The following is a 22,014-nucleotide window of genomic DNA, read 5'->3' as shown; positions in this document are numbered from 1 at the left end:
TCCTTAACCCCATAAAGGGTGAGAATACATCTTGAAATTAAAACACTGAAGAGCTGGCACCCACCGTGCCGAATACCTGCGTGCTACTGAGAATTGCTGCAACTCTGCCTTTCAAATGTAAAGTGTGTTTCTGACAGCACCTGCAAATTTAAAACCATGACTGAGGCTACCTACCCCTTACCAGAGAGCCCGCGTATGAGAGTGTACTCAGCACAAGGGTTTCACATGTATGGCGCTGCCCCTAACTCCTTTGGAGACCTAATCTCCAGACCTTCTTTGTGACATTGAAATCCGCTCTAATTCTCAGACGTGAACAGCATGGGACTTGCCTCAATTTGGGACCTTCATGCCACAGCTTTAGATCATCAGTGCGCAACTTAGCCTCTCCAAGTTGATACGCTTAATCTTTTTTTATTCATTGCTTCTCTTTTCAACCTCGTTGTTCGCGTCTCACGTTCCTGACTTATATTTGAAAACAAGTTGTGTGTCCCGTATATCGTGTAGAATCTGCGTTCAGGACCTTGGACACTGTAACTGTGACCAATAGGAAAAAGCATTAAAAATGCAATAGGTCTCGCCTTTTATTAAGTTAAAGCCATTTGCTGTGCTATACAATACCATTAGCAAAGCATATGGCATTAACTTAATCAAAGGTGAAACCTATTGCATTTTCAATGCTTGTTTCTTTTAGTTGCAGCACTCTGTAAGAGTGCTTGTGCTTACAAGGAGTGTCCGTATTGTTTCTTGCCCCTCCCACCTTTCTATCCTCTGTTGGCGCTTGCCCCCTCCCACCTCACATTGTTGATTGCTAGTGTTGTTGCTTCACCTTCCTGGTCCCGCTTTGTTCCTTCCACTTTCTCAATGTCCCGCCCTTCGTAGTTGCTTGTGCATTTGCTGTTCAGCAAGGCTTAAAGTTTTTAAATAAGGAAGCGCTATAACTCTGCCAGTGCTGGCCGCATCATAGCGCTTTTCCCCCAACTTTCAGCCATTCTACTTTGGAGCTGCAAAGATGTGCAACATGGTTAAAAACATTGACTAATGCAATATCTTGCATAGGAGAGACCTACTGTCTTTTCCACTGCTTGTTTTTCACTGCTTTGATATTATGAAGGGAAAAACCAGACACTAAATCTGGTGCTCTAGAAGAGCTGGTTTTTCTTCCCAAGTCTCCGGAGATCTGAAGGAGGCCACGGACTTGCTCGTTGAAGGTCTGCTATTTTGCTCGCCTTCTCCAGCGAAAGGCATCGGATGCCATAGCTTTCTTGTGCCAGCTGCCACAGTCTCTCCTGTCAGCCTCCAATAAGGCAAGGGGGAGAGTTTTTCCTCTGGTGCGGGGGCGTTGGAATGCACATTGGGAGAGGGTGGTAGGATGCCTGGTATTACATTTTTTAAATATAAGGTTGGGTGAGGGTGTGGGATTAGTGGGTGATGGGGCAGAGGACAGAAAAATGTCTGTTGTATTTTAATATGTATGGGTAAAGTGAGGTTCGAAATTAGGGCGGTGTAGAAGGAGGGTAATGATAGTGGATTTGGTGGATGGGAGGGTACTCGTCAAGACCGGATAACCATGCGGGAGTAGAATAGTACCACTTGCCGCCCGCACCCTAGGGCTCCAGCCATACCTAGACAAAGTACACTCTGGCATGGGGGGTATAGGGTAGGGGGCACCGGGGAGTAGATCCTGTGAAGATAGATGACGCTGTTACGACTGGTCCTCAGTTGAATTAAGATTACACATCTATGATTAATGTTAAAAGGTTCTTTCCTCCTAACTGAAAGATCCAGTGCGTTGACCTGCGGTTGAGGACCTGGCTTAAGTGGAGACCCAACACCTTTTGATGAGGTACTGGTTGAGGCGTATCACTGAAGACGGATAGGCAAGGTTAGCATCACACTCCGATTACCCACAGGGAAAGACTTACTTTTTGTGATTGACTGAAACTTACTCATTTAGATAGACTTGAGCTTTCTTGCAGAAACTGTTCTAATCACAATTTCCTTTTTATTATCAGGTAACCAGTCTTGCTATTAGCCTCCCTAATCTCTTTTGTGGAAAGATGTATCTCTGTTTACTTACACCAAAGGGCTGTACAATGGGGCAACATTTTTAGGAATCTGGCAAGAATCCTACCATAGTAACTCTCACCTTTCCCCTGTTATCCATTCTTTCTTCCCTTTAGTGATCTGACATGATTTCAACTTTTCACTTTACCTTATGTAAGCATTAACGCAATGGATTTAAAAAAAAAAGATTTCTGCACAGGAACATGCCACAATTTATAGTACCTTTATCACAATCTTTTGCTACAGCGAGAGAACCTCAGTCGCCCCAGAAGTTACGTGGCCTTCCAGCAAAACCATCTATGCACACCAAAGCCAAGCACTGCCCAATGAGGAAGAAAGAACCCAGACCTCTTAGACTATAATCAATCAATCAATCAATCAAAACATTTATAGAGTGCGCTACTCACCCGTTAGGGTCTCAAGGCGCTGAAGGGAGGGGGGGTGCTGCTACTGCTCGAATAGCCAGGTCTTGAGGTGCCTCCTGAAGGTGAGATGGCCCTGGATCAGTCGTAGGTGTGCGGGGAGGGAGTTCAATGTCTTGGCGGCCAGGTATAACCCCTGTATAATATATGATAAAAATAAAGATTAAAGACACACCTGTGGTAGTAGAAACATTGTGCAAAGGTAAGCATTATGTATTGTCTATATATATATATATATATATATGTGTATATATATATATATATATATGTACTGCGATTTGTAATAGTGGGACAGCCGTTGCATTGCGCTGATACACCAGAACTGGGCTCCAAATAACGTTCGATCTTGCAGATGCACACTGAGGCAAGGCACAGTTTTCTGCTTGTTCATTCTCTGTAGCAACGTCTTTCAACCAGATAGACTGTTTAATCCATGGCACCGCTACTCGACATCTGGCTAATAACGTAAAGGGAACAAGTTTCCTAGGTGATTTCAGTGCATGTCAAAACAGTGTCAGTGTTGGGTCTTTGAAGATGGTGGTGTTGACGGCAATACCTTCTGCATTATGGTTTGGAGCATTTATGGCCATCTAAGTTCATAAAACACACAAAAGGTGATGGGAGGAATCTTGCAATTTGTCTAACCACGGGCAAACGCTCAGGGTAGCATCACAATGCATCATTCCTTTGCTCACCATGCCACCTCAGTTTGGTCCCAGCCATATGCAACCCAATCTTGACCCTGCTCCTCATAGGAACAGTCCATCCCAAACTTCCAGGCCAGGTCCTACCTGAACCGGAACACAAGCAACACAGTACCGGTTTCGCCCTAGTTATGGGCTCATCAACTGGATACAACTGGGTTCTGGTGACACAGTGAGCATGGCGCATGGTGAACAAAAGAACAATGGGTTGGAGTGCTACCCTGGGCCGTTGCCTGTGGGTAGACTTATTGCAACCAGCCCTGCATCACTTTTTTGTGAGTTTCATTTTCATCTTAGTTCAGCCACTTCTCACAGTTTTCTACCTACAGAAATGGATCCTGCGTAACTGCCCAGCCTTCTTCCTGTAAGTGTTTAAAAGTGTTTGTCTCCATACGGCCCAATCTATTCCTCTTCCAACTTTCTTTCCTCCTCCTTATACAGGATCCGTGGGGGAGCTATTTGGTGGCACGTTCGACCGATTTTGGAAATTACGGTCACCCATTTCGGCACTTGGTTGCACTGTCTTGCCTGAGGACCGTTGGGGATGATTCCTTGATATAAACCCTTTCAGATACCTCGGTCCCCAGTGACACCATGGAGATATTTCCAGTTCAGCAATATTCAATGACTGAATGCCCAAGTCATTTTTATTGGATTAGCTCTGATTATATTTGTTCCTGCCTGCACACTTCCCTCCCCGTCCTTCTGTAATTGCAATGTGGCCCCATCTTTAGGTCTTTGGATCCTTTTCCGCATACGCAGGCATCTCAACTCTTGGTGCTATTCCACTGTAGCTACATTCGCTGCATATTGTTTCTGAGAGTCTTTATAGCCCTGCTTATACACTATACATTGTGTATCTTGATTTGTTGATGGCTTCCTCTAAAATTAAGTCTGCGCCTTGATGAAGGAAATCTCAAGCAGTGGCATTTCCGAAACGCATGTCAGCGCTTTTCACCTTTGTTGTCATATTTGTGGTATATGGTGTATTGTTTATGTATTTTCTGTGTAATGTTTTTTTGTTTTGTCATGTAGTTTTTTAGCTTCATATTGATGCATTAATGTCATTCAGTTTTGGTCCATTTTTTAGTTAGTTGGTCCTTTGTATAGTGTTGTCAATTTTTCCTCCTTTTCAGGGCTTTTTTTGTCTTTGTCTTGTGATTATTCGTCTATTGTATACATGAATGTTGTTATTTATTATGTGTTCACACTTATGTACCTAAAATATTTATGAAAAAAAAAATTCTACAAAAAAAGTAATGCATTTTTTAAATACGATGAATAAATAACTGTGATTCAAGTTAATTTGTGGGTGACATTATTATATTTGGAGCTACTGCTGATCTAAATTGAGCGTAATGGGGGTATTCGTTCATGTTTCACATTGTAGTTTCCCTGGTTTGGAATTTCCCCCAGAACTAGTGTTCGCAGGGCCCCTCTTATGTTTATTTGCTCCTCGTTATACAGGCTAGTAGTAGGAGCAACTGCATAGACTCCATCCCAGATATGTGGTTTCATATTACATCAACTGCATAGTCTCTATCCCAGGCATGGGGTTTCATATTACATCAATTGCATAGACTCCATCCCCGGCATGTGGTTTCATATTACATTAACTGCATAGACTCCATCCCAGACATGTGGTTTCATATTACATCAACTGCATAGGCTCCATCCCAGGCATGTGATTTCGTATTACATTAACTATTCTCGATGGGACAGAGTGGATGATCAGATCTTTGTGGATTTTGCTGAAGCCAAGAAAGGAAAGGCTGTGACCTAACTCGTTATTTCAATTTGGGACATCCTGTGGATCAAGATTTGCTTCACCTTGGTCAGGAATGACCCTCCCCATCTTGTAGCTCAAGATCTCCTACGCCTTGCTCAAGAATGACCCTGCCTGTTGGCAAACGTCCCTTTTGCCCTAAAGTCATTGCATTCCAGTGACTGATATCTGCTGGGTGACCACATGATCATTTATGTTTAGAGCCCAAGAATGTGGTGGTAAATCCTTTGCCAGGACTGTGTTGCATGATTGATTGGCACTACTTATTATAACCTCCTTGAGGCCATTGCTTTGGAATTCATGCTAAATGTTAGACATCTGCAGGAAGCTGTAGCCATCAGAAATAACTTACTTTCCTTTGTTACCAATATTTCTGGTGGATACATAATCTTCCCTAGATTCCTTACCACCCTCACTCTTCCCTTGATCAGCCAGTGTCATATATAAGATCCCAGGGTATGCAAACGTGTTACATACTGTTATTGTCTGTGTCATTGATAATCTTAGTTTGTTTCCACACACCTCACTGGGCATCGAAAAAATGACCTGGAAGGGAAATCGGCCTACATTTTGGTGCCTTTTATACACTGATTAAACACAAACTGATCATGTCCGGTGGACGGAGTGAGGTTGGAGAAGCATGGTGCTACCAGGTGGTGCTGGAAAGCTACTGCTGGAAGGCCCAAATTCTGGGCCTTTTTTTTTTTAGTGCAAATTCTGCATGGTTTCACCTTGGGAAACAGGCCTTTGGAAAACTGTCACCTAATTCTGCATGTAAATGTATGATGTGCAAAATTACTGAATTATTCCGAATCTTGGATATGACGGTTCACCCCTAACCGTGAATTTGGGTAGCTCTGTCCTAAATCGAAGTCCTAATCACCCACCAGTTCCGTGTTAGATTATTGTTTGTATAAATGATTCTTGGACGTGGCTGTACAACATAATACCATGCTTATAGGTTGATCATGTGACCTAGTTATAGTGGTGTGGACTCCACAGAAAGTCTGTTAATGCCTAAATACATACATTTCTGCTGCCTCAACTCTGCTGCTAGAAGGCTGTAGCACCCCTCTGATCCTCACGCTTAACACCAAACGATTCACACACATTATCCCCTGTAACATACTCTATCATGCATGCGTTGTCAGGCTTGGCCATGCGGACAAAACCAATCCAGATCTTCATTTCCACATCAGTAGGTTTAGTTTACTAACGTGTTACTAGGGAACAACAGACCAGACTGGTATCCAACATGGGGAGCTTTTGTTTACCATTCTGCTACCGAACCGGTGCTGAGCACCGTCCGGTTTCAACCGGAAATTAAAATAACCTGAGAAAAGGTGGGTTCTAAACGCACATTGAAACGCTTTCATCTCCAGACAGTTGCAAGAAAAACCAGATGTGATAAATTAGACTATTACAATTAATCGTGTATTGACTCTCCCAGAAAAGAAAGCAACCACTTACCGATGAGGCGGAGTACAATAGCTTAAGTGTTTGGTGCTCAAAAACCTTCCTTTCAGAGACTCCTGCATTGCCAACCCATTCCAAGATCCACCTCCAACTACCTTTCAGTTTTCATAAAAGCCTTTATGGCAAGACCCCAAAATAGCTTTCCAAGAGAAGCATAAACACATACCTGGCAGACTCTGCCTCAGCCCAGTAAATGGGTATTGTGAGGTTATAATTGTATAGATTTGTTGGAAAAATGTAGTAGGTGAACAGTTTGACTGAAGTGACCTAACCTTGGAATTCAAATCGGACCGAATCTACTTGAATTTAGCATAAAACGGGTTTTTATCTCACTGTCTTAGTTCACTATTATTTTATTGTGTGTATCTAGCCTCCTTCTACTAACTGTAATGAATAATTTCCTATTTACTGTATAAGAATCGAGCCCATAACTTTCAAGTGGACCTTGTTGGAAGTGTTTTCGGTAAAAAAAAGTTATTCTTCTGGGCACTCCACATTGTTTGTTTTACCCCAAAAATGTTTTAAGTTGGATCAGCACTTTATTCTCCTTAGACCTTAGCAACTAAACGTTCACTTCAAGCCTCGGCGCAGTGTGTGTAACCAGCGTCCATTAAGGAGGGTAAAGCAAAGGCTTTGGGCAAGACCGTTTCATCTCTGTTTTGTGCATGGAGTTTTAGGTTGCATAAACTTAAGCAAGAAAATGGCCTCCGAGGCAAGAAGTTTGAGGACACTTCACAGGGCCTTACTGGGCAAAAAGAGCACCCTTTGTGTCTTGCCCATGTGCACCTTGATGGAAGTATGATGCAGAGATTCCTGTTTTTCATGCAAACTGATACTTCTGTGTTGGGACTGGAGACTCTTCTGCACTGATGAGAGCAGAAACATTTCTTACATTTACTAATTTCCCTGTGCCTCCATGGCCTCAGGGCCTGCAGCTTTTTAGGTCCTCAAGGGCTGGCTGCAATCCACAGGCAACAGGAGGGAACACCTCTCTCGAGCAGGAGGAAGCTGCATGCCTGGCTATTGCTTTGGGACTCTATGGTACATTGTCAGTTGTGTTGTCTTTTGGTCTCTGTCCTGGATGCCTGTGCTACCCCATAGCCTTTGCCTACCCATCCAAGTAGCCTTTGTTTCCCCACCCTAACCAACCTCTTGTTAGTCTGCATAACCCCTGTTACTCCCCCAGCTCAGCAGGCAGCGTTTTTTCACCACCTTAACCATCATCCACACATAGCACCTGGAGGGTGATCCAGCGAGCCGCCCAATAATTAATCAGGGATCAATACTCAATAACTTCACAAAACAATGGCCCATACACATTCACCCAAATCCCTGCTCCGCTGGGGTCAATTTATAATGACTTACATTTTCAGTTCCTTTATTGAATCATATTGACCTCTCCAAACATATTTCTAATTTCTACATCAACTTTCCTTCTCCTTGGTCGATGGACCAATTAGTTGAAGAGCTGATGTTAATGATATTACTATCTAACTAACTAATCAGTCAGCTAAATAATCACAGACTCTCTGTGAGGTTAATAATGTATATCTCAATTCTCATTGCATATGGTCAGAAATGCAAACAATGACATTTACAAATGGAGAGGAAAACATCAATAAATGCAATCGGAGTAAAACTTTGTCATTCAATATACGGTAGACACATAAGGAGTGAATAGATTAAGAGACATTAGTTTCAGCAAAATATAATGCAAGAAACCATATTTATGACGGAGCGGATAGGTGAAGAGACAAAAGTTTCAGAGACAAAGTACATTTGCAAGTAATTTTGCAAGAATGATTCTGAATAATACAAACCCAAAGGATCTGTGGGAAACCACCCCCTGGCCTAGGGAATGGTGGGGGTCCCCTGAAATAGAATCTGGGAACAAAGGTATCAGGACCCAAGAGCAGTTATCATTTTATTTTTCCTTTCCTCGCATTGATTAAAACCAGTGGGGCGACACTCCTCCGAGCCGCCACTGGCCTTCAGTCTCGCTTCTGTGGTTTTCAATGGTCCCTGCCTTGTGTTACCAGCTGAAGACCCCAGCGGTTCTTGGGGAGTATGCTGGAGCCCTTGTGTGGGAATTAGAAGCCACCTGGGCTTGCTGCTCGACATCTGTGTTCGCCAGTGCTACGTATCCCTTCTCTGATTCTGAATTCTGCTCTGCAGATAGAATCGGAATCTTTCTGACTAAGGAGGTTATGGTGATACCGTCTGAGACCTCTGACTTCCATCAGCTGCTGCATGACCACTGTCCCTGTAGAAGTTTGTCATTGGCTCAAAGTTATCCCAAATGAACACAATTGTGAACCATCTTCTCCGCTGTGGATCTGATGACCGTGCACAGATGGCACCGGTTCGTAGAGTCAGGCAGAAGGATAAGCAGACTACACACTGCTACCTGCAAGGCCAGCCGCAAGGACACTTGCCTTCCTGCAGCGTTTCCCACACTGCCTAGACACTGCAGATCTTTCCTATCATCCCTCCTCTGTGATCCAAGACCAATTCTAAGCGTCGGTGCCACCGCGCTCACTCACTGGCGAGACCCACTCAGCCTCATCATAAACAAGATATCACCAACTGAATGTAGTGTTTGTGAGCCACTTTGCTAATTTCCCAACATCACTATCGACGAAAAGCGATTTAAAAAGTCCAGCATCGATGCCTTTATTATGAAGACATTGAAATTGGGCAACTATGTTTGATCACCCAAGGTTTCGCCTGTCATTGACTTTTTGTTCTGTACGTCAGACACACGAGAGTGGACCCAAACCTTAATACATGTTTACCAAATCTGTCACCTGGAAGTAGTTACAAGAGGTCTCGACACGTCTGTAACCATGATAGAGACCGCGATCACCCTGCTCAATGTAAACATCTAGTCCATGAAAAGAAATGATTCATGCTAATCTGGTTGTTTCTGATACAGGTGAGAAGCGTTAAAGGCAATTACACGTGCCCCCACCCCCTTCCCACAAAGGTAATAATGCCCCGCACCACTGCAGGCCCTTCTCACTTCAAATCTGCTTCAGTCCTCTGCTTCAGAGGACAATGCCTCGCAGGCAATTCATGTATTTCCTCTGACCAGATCTATGCCCTGGCGCAGCTTCTATCTACGTCTAAGTAGAGAAATTGTAAGAAGCCATTCATTTTCACTCTGAAGAGATACCTGAAAACCCTTTCCTCTACTCCTCTCACATGCCCCCCTCCCTTTTGTGCCAGTGAGAGCACCTCACCCCCGTATATGCCCTCTTTAGAGTTCTGTTAACTTTTGTTAATGTGGAACCAGTGAAAGCCAACTCCTGCTTAGCACCTAAAGGCCCCGAGTTCTACCCTCCCATCGACCTTCAGTGTCCTCAGCACCCTAGGCTACAAGGTAGTACATCTAATACTCACAGTAGAGAAATCTCTTTCTAGCTAGATTTAAAATATGTGGGGGTAGATTGCTTAGTTCTTAGGGGTTTTCACCCTGGCAAACGTTCCTATCTCATCTAAAATGGGTAGAAAACCTCTTCAAATTGTGAAGTGATCTGAAAGCACCCGTCTTCAGGTAGCACATCAAACATAGTAAAGTGTCTATCGCCTTAGCACACAGGCACACCATTTTTCTTATTATAGATTTTTTTTCCTGCTCCACGGTGCATTTCTCTCTTACTCAGTATACACTGTGCCACAAAATGTTTTTAGTTATTTTTATTAATTACTGCCAAGATCTCACTATACTAAAAACTTTCTTTTGCTATACTGAATTAATTACAGCCTTGAAAAGCCTTAGGCTTGCGAGCCGCTTAATTGGCGAAACACGTGTTAGCTGATCCAGTAGAATTTGTTAAACTATGATCTTACTTTGAATTAAAACTACACAACCACCATCGCTCAAATCCAGAACGTTTTTTATTGGAGCTTACATATATACTATGGTGTATTAAACCTCTAGCACGTAATTCTATATTAGCTTGTGTCAAATGCATCCTTCACGCCACTACTATTATTATTCACTAGGTTTAAGGGCTCTTAGATCGGATGATTCACTGAACTATTTTCAAATGCACTGCTATTGGGTACTGTGTGAGTGTAGCTCTGAGGCAAGCAGCCCTTCCTTATTTCAATAATTTTTAAAAGGCCTTGTCTAAATGAGCATGTTACTTAATTCATATTCATTCATTAGCTAGGGTTCCTGTACAGTCTAGAAATATGTGGGTGCAATTGCCTTTTCTGTTGAATTACCTTAGTTCGCAAATGGCGGTGAGTGATTATTTTATGCCTGGCTAACAGCCAGAGACTTGAACTTTTCTCAATTTGTGTATCTCTTTTAAATGATTTATTCTATGTTTTAATAATAGCATTATTGTTGTTTCTCATTACAGTGGTATACTGATGTACTGCGGTATTTGTAGTGTGGAGGAGTAGGCCAGGAGGAGGCAGAGCCCTGTACAAATAAAACTCAAACATCAACTAGAAAGGGGTTACAGTAATACAAGAGCCAGGCACCAAAGGATAGACTTGTAGATCCACATAAGGAAATGGTCTACAGCAGTGTGATGAGTTAGCAAAAGTTGCTAGCTGTATGTGTGGGGGACCACCTCATGCCTTTTTCCTAGGGATCTAATGAACAAATGCAGTCATCCTAGAATTCAAATCAGTGTGGAACTTGGAGTTAAAGTTTGAATTTGACTAGACAATCGTAATCTTTGCATCTTCCATGGTCATTAAGAATGTAAATTTAAATAAAGCACTATTCATTAAATTCAAAGCGGTGCAAGGGACGTTTTAATAGATTACATTTTGCATTGGTCTTCTCTGTTGTACTCCGCATACAGATCTAACCAACTCTATCTACTCCCTCTGAGCATGCAGTTGAAAACCAGCTGTTGTGTTTTCTTTCAGTTCAATATCTCCTCTGTGTTTCCTTGTAGGATGGATCAGGAGCGATATCGCACGCATCGTGCGCACTCTTCTAAAGTCAAGGTTGCAGTGGTGCGTACGTCTTTGAGGAAGCAGCAGGGATCCCACTTGCGCAAAAAGAAAAAGGTTGATCATGCCAGGATCAAAGGGAGAGGTAGGGTTTGTGTTTAAAGTATGTAAACCCTGAAATCTAAAGCATTGCAGTGCTGCACTGTGAACCAGAGTGATCTCAAGGGAACTACCCATTTCTTGGACAAATGTATTACACATTTCCAGTAATATGTTTCTTCAATAATTTTCTGGATCAGATTTTATTTTCTAGGTATTTGTTTTCATGTGTGCTTGTTTTTTAGGAAACTGGACAGTCTTTGTTACTGACATTAATCACAGATCCTATTACTCAAAAATCTCTTCAGATTTCTTTTATTTAGTTTGGAAAATAATGGCTGCAGATGTATGCTAGTTTTGAGTAACAAAGTCTGAGTACATACAAACATGCAAGTCACCACTCGTTGAAGAATCTCATTTTTGTTTAAGAAAGATCAGGTGATTGAATTGTTTCTGCAGGGATATTGGGATGGAATTTCAGAAGACTGCTTTCTTGACTGTAAAGGCCTATTCATCAGTTATGATAAGAGATTGAAAGTATTTTTTCAGTGAGCTTCACTGGCCTCCAAGGACAGATTTCCCAAAGGAAGTGGGACATTGTTATGGACATTGTTATGTACATTGTTATGTTCTTGCAGAACGTGGCTGCCAGACTGTTGACCGGCACGCCCAAATTTAAATCTGTATCGCAAGATATCATCAAACTACACTGGCTCCCAGTCAGGTTGTGTATCAGATTCAAAATCCTGTGTCTGGCCTATAAAACTCTTCATGCGGTATACTATCTGAAACAAGCCTTTAAATGGTACTACCTAGGAAGAAATCTATGTTCCTCTGGTGCCCGTAAACTAGCGGTGCCCATATTCAAACGGACCAACTGGAGAAGAATTCGTTTAGTTACTTCAACCACAAAAGAATGAAACCAACTACCCCTCCATCTCAGAAATAAACCCAACCTTTTGGTTTTAGGAAGGAATTGAAAACATGGTTATTTTGTAATTAAGGATGGTTACGTGTTTTTCACTCCGTGCTAGAGCCTTGACACCTTCGGGTATTTGTTTGTTCGTAAAAAAAATTCAATAACATCTTTACTTAGGTCGAACTATTTTGAAAATGGTGGTTTGTGTGCTATACACATCACTCATCCTTTCTTGCAAGTAATTGCTCTCAGTATCTTAGAAAAAAGCAATGCAGAAATTAGAATGTTATTCCTTTCTAGGTTTATTTATTAAAACGTTTTTACTTTTAAAAAAAGTTATTTTTATTCTTTTTCTTAACTGTAAGGCAACTTGTATAATGTTATAAGTTAACAAATTCCAAAAACAGGATCTAGTGTATATAGGTTTGTGTTCAACAGCTTACATTTTTTACTGTCCTAACAACTAGCCTATTTATCTTGCTAAAACGATCCCACCGTAGGAATTGTGTGGAGCTTGAGGCAAGCTATAAAATCCAGCATGGGTTCTTCTTGGCACAAGAATTTCACTCCAGTGGCGCATCGTTATGAGATGTGGCATGTTGGCCTGCATGCTGTCAGCAGTGGGGTGGACAAAACCAGTCAAAAGTTATAAGGATTTTATAGCGGGTTCCAGTTTGAGAGACATTGCAGGGGTAATTTCGCTGTTGCAGACTTTTCCATTGGATAACTGCTGAAAGCTGGACACTAGCCAATTATCGTAGCACTAGACGTTACCATGCAGAAATGTCGTCCGACATCTGCCTTTGGTGAAAATACTCTTTTAGGTGTTATTTTCATGCTTATCTTTTCCAGTTCCTGGTTCTCCCTGTTTCTTCTTTGTTCCCCACAAAGCGTGAGCATGACTGTTCCACCTCCTGGCAGTTGATGGCAGGAGTGGCCTTGTTGGTGCGGAATCATAATAATAAATTTAGTTTGCACACGTCTTCAGTATCCTGCCTAGTGAACACTGGCTCAGCTGTGGAGGTGACAGTGCAATGTTGATAGTGTTTATTTCTAGGTTTGATACTTCTGCATCGCGCGACTAGAGCGTGACGCTAAAGATGTTCATTGTTGTAAATCCCATCCTCGTCGCCAATTGTAATGATGATACAATTCAGGTTACTTGGAAAATGAGTTTAATGAAGAAGAACAGGTGAGAGCCAGACAGCACGGCTTCCAGTCCATGGAGCAGGCAGTAACTGACTCCTGGACTGGAACGGCGTGTGAGAATGCAAGAAGCATTCCATGATTCGCTCTTAGAACAACAGGTACGTCATATGATATTACAGCATAATAATTGTTGTCTTCTTTTGAAAGTGACTCACGTATGGAGAGGTTTGAATAGCATCGGTCAGTTGCCATTCGATCATCTGACTGGGGGATGCTCCATGTGTTGGGTGGAGTATTAATTGGAATTAAATGCCTGTCTTCAAGATACACTGTCCCGCATCTTATTTTAGACCGCTTCAGCACCATCATCCCTCAGCTAAACATTTATGTAGGGGCCAGCCACTCTGTGTATGGCAGTCCTCTGTAGTCCCCGGCACCCTTACTCTCTGAAGCCCAATATCTGCATTACTTCAGAATGCTCTTTCTGATAGTCTGCTCCGAGGATGGTAGAGGGGAAAGGAGGAAGCATCTCCTTTTCAGGGCAGCGTCCTCTTGCAGGTATCCTTATAGCCGGTATTGCTGTGCACATGGATGCCTCTTCACTTTGTGGAAGTGTGGTCTGGTGATGCCTTCCATACTGGTGTGGCCCTGTAAAGGCAGGGGTCGGTGCCAGAGAATTTTGAGGTCCTTTTTTTGACAGAATTCTGTTGTGTGTCCTGTTAACAGATCTGTCTTGTACACACGCCATGCATAAAGAAAAGTGTGAGAGAGAGAAGCATGAGTAAAGACCCATTTGCCTTTCCAACCAATCATTTCTATACCCAAAGAAAAACGAGATTGCTCACATTTTACTACTGTTCCAAAGACCAGTTACACATAATCTTTAAGGCTGAAGTGCCTTGGAACCCACAGGGTGTTTTAAAAGAACCCTCACTCCAACCTATTTGGTGATCTGCTTCATCATTTGGTTAACACCCTGGTCACAGAATGCTGCCAGGGTGTGCTGCAATGCCTGGAGAAATCCTATTCAGTGCGGAAAACAATATGCGTAGTTGATAGATGTCTCAAGGAGAAGAGAACGTTTAGTGGTGAGAAGTTTAGCTAGGATTTTATTGTCAAAATGTAATAGCGACCGCCGATGGTAGAATTGACAAGGCTGAGGATCCTTACCAGGTTTCGCCAACAGAACTATGATCGTCTCACGCAAGGTAGGGGGAAGGAACCCCACCTCAAGCGGCTCCGCGTACAGCTCCAGTAGACTGGGTGCAAACAAATGTGTTTACGTTTTATAAAATGTTCCTGACAATCCATCGGATCTTGGAGCCTTAGATCCATCCATGGAGTCAATAGCGATGACAATCTTGACAACTGTTATTGGTTCACTTTGAAACTGCTGCTTTGTGGAGGTCAGCCAAACCATAGCCACCTCAGGGAGATACTCAGTGAGTTTGTGGTCCTCTCCTACATACTGGTGGCGGTGTACAGTCCCGTATAGTGACACATCAATTCCGCCAGGATGTCACCATTGTCCGAAGTCTGAGTGCCATCTGCACAAGTAAGTTCCGAAATGTAGTCATGCCCATTTGTGGACGAAGCAGCCTAGCCAACGTTCAGCCGGGATGTTCACCCTCCCCATACTGCCTCGCCCAAGCATACTTCCCCAGGAAGTTCACCTCTAGGTCCGCAAGTTCACGAAATTCCTCCAGAATTTGGGCCCAGCTTCGCAACTGGGTGTTGTCACATCCCTGAACCACAGCAGCATCCAGTCGCTGCAATGCTGCCTCTGCCCGCTCCAAGGAACGATGTATATCGCGGAGTATACCACACTGTTTCACAATTGTCACCCCCACGAATATAGGCGTTGAAGGCCTCCCAAAGGGTGGCCTTTGTCGAGACAGTGCTTTCATTCAGAGCAAAGTAGTCGATTATAGCCGAGCGGAGTTCATCCCGAAATACTGCGTCATGGAGGGGGCAAATGTCCAAATGTATTCCACCCCCCAGGGTATGGAAAGGACAGCGTTATGGACACAGAAACATGATCCTACAACGTACGGGGACAGCACTTCACTAAACCTGGGCATGGCAGGATTGATTTAGAAAGAAACCAATAGTCTAAGCGGGACCAAGTACCCTACGGCGTCCAATAGAAAGTGTGTTCCAGGCTTAATGCATGGCGATGACGCCACGCATCCCTAAGGGCATATGTGATACAAATATCCTGTAAAACTTGTAGTGCACAGGGTTTCCCAATCGGGCTGCTTGCAGTGGAATCATGGGCCATATTAATACTTAGGTTAAGGTTGCCCCCAATTATGATGTGATCGGTGTCCACCCTCTCCAATATAGTCAATAGCTTCCGAAAATAGTGTGGTGAGTCTACTTTCGGTGCATAGACAAATAGTAGTAAGACCCTCTGGCTTGCTCGTCACAACAACTTATCTCCCATCCTTATGACTGATGCAATCGGCTGGCACAAAGGGAACTAGAAGGCAAGCACCGTGGGACAGTAGGTAGCACCGTGGGACAGTAGGTAGAAACGTATCTGTGTGGGCCCCAGGCGGTAGCATAGTACAAGGATGAGCTAGGGGAAAGGTGCTTCTCCCATAAAATTGCCAACTTCACTCAGTACAGTTCTAGTTTACCATTGCCGGGGTTATTAATGCCCCTAATATTCCAAGTCCTAAACGGAACCTCTGCCTCCCCTGGTTGACCGTTTATGTGACATAGGCTAGTTTCATGGCTGTGGTGTAAAACATGTGTGACGCAAATAAAAACCATTGTTCCTGTGTAGTATACAACCAGATCTGTCATAAGCAACCCATACCCCGTTCTCGTCCCCACCCTTCCCAGCCAAGAAAGAGCCCGGTAAAACCCCATACTATACCCAGGCAACAAAAAACAGCAATGCAAACAAGTACCTGTAGCGGTGTAGACCGTAGAGGGTGGGCAACGCCTCAACAGCAACCCCTAGTTATACATTTTAAACCGCAATAATTTAACTGGTTAGGGAGTACGTGTAAAAGCAGTCCAGGAACCATCAACTTCACACCTAACAATAACAGTGAGGATAACGTAGCATTTGAAACTCATCAAACTCCTCACCAAGGAAGAAAAAAGAGAAGCAATGGTCTTGGCAGTGGGCCCCCCACAGGCCCGTTTACCAGGCTATTCTGTGGGGATTAGATCTGAGCTGTTCGTAGCATGGAGGTCGCGGGGGAGAGTGCGCAGGAGAGGCCCAGCATTGGTCTTTGGCATATTTTTTACAGAAGGACAGGACATCTGCAGGCAATTAAAAAAACTAGGTTTACCCTTGCACATCTACCTGAAGGCGGGCTGGATATAGCATTCTGTAATTGAGTCTCAGACCACTTAGTGCGTCCTCCGCAAATTTGCGACTGGCCTCCTGAACTAGTAATGTAAAGTCAGGGTAGAAGGATAAATTGGATCCTTAGTATTGAATCTGACCCCTCTCCATGCCATGCGAAGAGCGGTGTTCCTGACCCTGAAATTGAGCCTGCGGGCAATTATGGACGCAACGTTGTGTCTGAAGGTGGTCTGGGGCCCAAGTATTGGTGGGCTAGCTCCACCTGGAATGCAGGGAAAAAATCTTCTTGCCCGAACAAATCCGCCAGTAGCTTTTCCACAAACAGTCCATCTTACTGTTAGTGGTGGATTCAGCAAGGCCAGAAATGCGAAGGTTATTGTGGCGTGACCTGGCCTCAAGATCCTCATCTTTCATCGCCACGGTCTTGACCTGTCGCTCCTGCTTCTCTAGCTATTTCAACATTGACGTGGATCCGTCTTCTAATGTGGAGGTCCGCTCCTCTGCCTCCTTGAGCCATGCCTGATGCCGGTCGAGGCCCTCGATTCCGTAGATGTATAAGCCGGATAGCCTCTCCTCTGTTATCTGATGTCTCGATGGTGCCGGAGAGTGTTAAGGCTGTTTTCTGGACTATACTCAGCTGTGCTTGTTGACAGCAGAGTACTCTGTGCATGCATCAACTGTAGGATTCCTGCTTGAGTTCATCTTCAAACTATGCATCATCGGGAGCGAAGATGATAAATTTGGTTCTGACCAGAGCGCTATCTCAGCAAAGGATGGCTTGACAACTAGGAGGTAGATTTGCACAAGGTTTTAGATTTAGGAGTTATTGAAATGATTGAAAGTTCTGAATGGCTTGTCCACACTGTGGCCACCAAGGCAGGAAGTGAATCATTAGGCATGTTTGCTAACTTGCAGGAGCTTAATGCTAGGATATGGGTTGGCTGGCTGGCATCCCGGTATCCCAGGTCACTAAAATCTTGAGCTCTATTTGGGAATGCTCAAGCTTTTTTCTTGTAGATCTGTCCTTGGCATTTTGCGGAGCAGGATTATGCAAAAAAAAACAATGCACCTTTCAGCATTCTTAAAACTACTAGGAGCTTAAACATTTTTAGGATGCTGTTCCTGTTGGTGCTATGTTTAAATAATGACCTATTAACCTTTGAAAGAGATGTAGAGCAACACGACTAATGTGAGAAAGTTACTGGAAAGATTTATAAAGGTTGATCTCACAAAGAAGAAAGACATGCAAAATGGATGTCGAGTCAGTAACTTATTTAGGTCACGCTTTTCGTAGATAGTGGTAGTATAAGACCCAAAGTTGATTTGGTTGAAACCTTTGAAAAAGCGCCATATTCAACGAATAAAGAGGAACTCAAATGTTTCCTGGGATTATCCAATATTATTCCAAATTTGTGTGTGGTTTTGCCAGTATTGTGGAATTCTTGAGGGCTCTCCTAGAAGGATGTAAACTTTCATTTAGCTGGCTACAAGAATGTGTGAGGGGCAAGCTAGAGGTGGGTGAACCAGCAAACAAAAGAGCCAGTGCTGAACCAGTGGCCCGGCTTGTCCCTAAGAGCCATAACGGGAGCCAAGCCACCACCAAGAGATTTGGCATATAAATGATAGACCAAAAGTCATGGAAAAATATAATATATCCTCATTGTGTTTAATGTTACTACATAAGAGTATTCCATACATTGTAATCCATGATAAGTGCTAGTTATTACATTTAAAGTTAGAAACAGTTAAGAACTACTAATCCCGAATGTCCTGTTGAGGTTGGCTTGCAAGTTTTCAGCAGATTTTAGGAATTTTGGAAATAGCTACAGATTTTCTCACTCTGCCTGATTTTCCAGGTAGAGATGAGAGAAGGGAATGACTTGGGCCATTGAGAATGCATTGGTTACATGTCTTGTGATAACAGGTGCATTTTTATTTTATTTTGCATATCCTTATTGTTTTTAAATCTCAATTCAGTTTCGATTTATTCTTGTTTCAACTGCTTTGGCCTTTGGAATCTCCTCCGTGCGTTAAAAAACCGTCCGATACAACAGTTTGTTATATTAAACGGGTATGCTTTTGTGTCATTCTAGGAAGCGTTGTAAGATTTGCAATATCTTTCCTTAAAAACTGGAGAAAAAATGCATTTTCCTTCCTGGTAGAACTGCTGCTTTGAGAAGTGTTTCTGTGTTCTAAAATGGTCTACAAGAATAATGGAACATTTTAATATAAAGAAGGAAACGTTATGTCCACGCTGCTTTAATTCCCTTTATAAAAAAATAAGTGTGTTTTTCAAAGCTGCAGACAAAACTATTTCCTAAGTCCATCAATTGGATCCATCGACTTGACATTTACGCTGTCCAGTAAAGGACTTTCACCTATTTACCACCTTCATAATACCCTCCTACAGCAATTAACAGCTGAAAGGTGTAAATTGTTAATTTTACAAAATGTGTGTCCCTCTGTAACATTATACGTGCAGTTTTTTCCTTTCATTTTTGACCGGTTGTACTTTATCACTAGAAATGTTTTTTTAACGCTCCAAATTAATCCGTAGATTGTGGAATACGTCTAAAGTGTAGCAGTTCCATTACTCTGCGGAAACACTGCACGTGTATTTCCTGTGGTCCCTCCTGCCTGTAATTAAACTCGACTAGCACGTGTGTACCCTCTCAAAGGGCTTTAAGTGGGGTGAAAGGGTCCTCCGAAAGGGGCGTGGCCAATATAATTAAGGGCGTGGCTTACCGCATAAACTAAAACTCTGTGCTTAGCATAGTGTGCCGCCTGATTGATATTTTGCTGCGTCTATAATTCTGCATCCAGATATACAATATAATTAACATTACACCTACAACAAGCCAGGACTATTGACTGCTAGTTGCATAAGAAGAATAAGAAAGAACGATGGCGATGGCTTCGTTGTATATAACATTTAAATTGATACTTGTATAGCGCACTACTCACCCGCAAGGGTCTCAAGGCGCTTGTACGAATACCGCTGTGGAACCCATCCTGGCTTTCCCTGTGAGGTGTCCACTCCTGGGCACCCCCAAGATGGAGGCCAGGCATCCTTAGCGTTGTGGGGCCGTTGTGGAGATTAAGCAAGCTATTGCCCAGAGTTGCAGAGTGGGACTCCATGATTGAAATAGGCACCGAGGCGAGAATTATCAGGTCCGTGGAATTTTGAGCCCAAGATCCGCCGAGGCGGGGAATTGAACCCTGGTCCCGGGCTAGACCTCTGCATCAGGGTCTGCCGCTCTAACCATTGAGCCACACATTGAAAATCTTTCAGTTCTAAAATGATGAAACTCTTAAAGAACTAAAAACGAGTATATATGAAGTTAACATCAGAGGCGCAGTGATGGGTGGCACTGCTGCAGAGTTACGATTTTTTTTCTTTCGGAGGATGAGGGCAAAAATGGAGAGCCCGGTAGGGACCCGTCTCAGCAAATGCTTTTTAGGTCAAGCGACCTATCTCAATGCGCATGCGCATTGAGCGGGAGCTCGATATAAAGGGGCTGAAACAGAGGTTTAACTAGCTGGCGATTTGGTGCTGTGCCTGTGCGCTTTTAGGTCAATGTGCAAGCGCATTGACCTAAAATGCGCGTGCACAGCATCAAATCGTCAGACATCTGTTGCCCAGCTTGGTGCCGCTCCACCCCCTGCGGCATCAAAGGCTTTCACGGCCGGCCGACCGTGCTTTCAGTTTGCCGCTCCACCCCCTGCGGCATCAAAGGCTTTCACGGCCGGCCGTGCTTTCAGTTTCAGGAGCCTGCATTGTTTTCACGCCCGGCCTCCGGCCGTGACTCGCATTTCTCCCAGCGCTGCCTTGTTATTGCCTTACAATGTTCAGATCTCTTCCAGGCTCCATTAAATATGTGCATGAGACATGTCTTTGAGGTGCTGAGAATGTCAGATATCCGCAGATGCCACTACACTGCACTGAGGGGAGCTCTGTACATATAATGTATGTTTATACATATCTTCACATTTTCTGAAACCTCACTGCGCATCAAATCTCTTTCAAGTATCACAGCATCAAGTCATACACGTCACTGTGTTAAGCCCCGGAAATAACCTTTAACATATGTATTGAGTTGGATTCATTTTGCATAAAATAAACTGTGCACTACATAAAAAACGTTTTACATCGTAATTGTATTTATTATTTTATTTTTTTTTATCTTTTTGTCGAAGGCTCCCGCATCACGCACCTCGGTCTGCATTCTTAAGATTTGCTTATAATGTATGTTTATACATATCTTCACATTCTCCGAAACCTCACTGCGCATCAAACCTCTTTCAAGCATCACAGCATCAAGTCATACACATCACTGTGTTAAGCCCCGGAAATAACCTTTAACATATGTATTGAGTTGGATTCATTTTGCATAAAATAAACTGTGCACTACATAAAAAAGGTTTTACATCGTAATTGTATTTATTCTTTTATTTTTGTTATCTTTTTGTCGAAGGCTCCCGCATCACGCACCTCGGTCTGCATTCTTAAAATTTGCTCCTCGGGTCTCCCCTGTGCTTAGCCCTAATGATCAACATAGAAAGCGCTTCCATAGGGATCCCTCGCATCCCGCCAGGCGCTGCAGCTTCTTAGACATCCCCCAACTACGTTCACATCTGAGCCCAACTGCGCCCTCTGTCTGCTGTTTCATGTCAGGTGTTTCATTCAACACGCAACGCGTTGAGACTGCAGGGCGACACTCAAGTCCTCCTGGAGCAGAATAAGGAAAGCAACTCCAGCAATCCCCCTCCCCCTGCCCCTCCCCCAAGTAGTTTGTTTTTATTACGCTTTCTTTCTTTCTCTCCTTCCTCTTTGTCCCTTCCTCAGCCTTCCATTCATACTTCTCTCCATTCTTCATCCCTTCTTCTGTTCCTCTTCCTCTTTTACCCCCTTCATCCACCCCCTTAGTTATTACTCTCCTCTTTCATTCTTTCCTTCTTCCCTTCGTTGTTTCCTTTCTTCATCGCATCCATTCTTTCTTTCCTCCTCGCTGTCATCTTCCTCCCTTCGCATACTTTCTTCCACTCCTCCCTTTCCACTTCCTTCATTCTTCCCACTCACTCTCTCCTCGCCTTTCTTCCTCATCATTCTTTTTTAGGTCTCGCTGAACCAACCCTCTCACCCTGACACA

At 43.4% G+C, this 22,014-nt stretch overlaps 1 protein-coding gene across 2 annotated transcripts in view; it reads left to right on the top strand.

Annotated features, from left to right (window-relative positions):
- RGS3 (regulator of G protein signaling 3) overlaps positions 1 to 22,014 on the top strand; it is a 945,383-nt gene that overhangs the window by 209,606 nt on the left and 713,763 nt on the right. For both annotated transcript variants that reach the window (XM_078642175.1, XM_078642174.1), the window contains one exon: positions 11,375 to 11,517. In XM_078642175.1, the coding sequence (XP_078498301.1) occupies positions 11,376 to 11,517 (142 nt within the window). In that variant the 5' untranslated portion in view covers position 11,375. The remainder of the gene's footprint in view (positions 1 to 11,374; positions 11,518 to 22,014) is intronic.

The sequence above is a fragment of the Lissotriton helveticus genome, chromosome 5_1 (assembly GCF_964261635.1).
Source record: "Lissotriton helveticus chromosome 5_1, aLisHel1.1, whole genome shotgun sequence".
Classification (NCBI taxonomy): Eukaryota; Metazoa; Chordata; class Amphibia; order Caudata; family Salamandridae; genus Lissotriton; species Lissotriton helveticus.
This window is presented reverse-complemented; position numbering and strand designations above follow the sequence as displayed.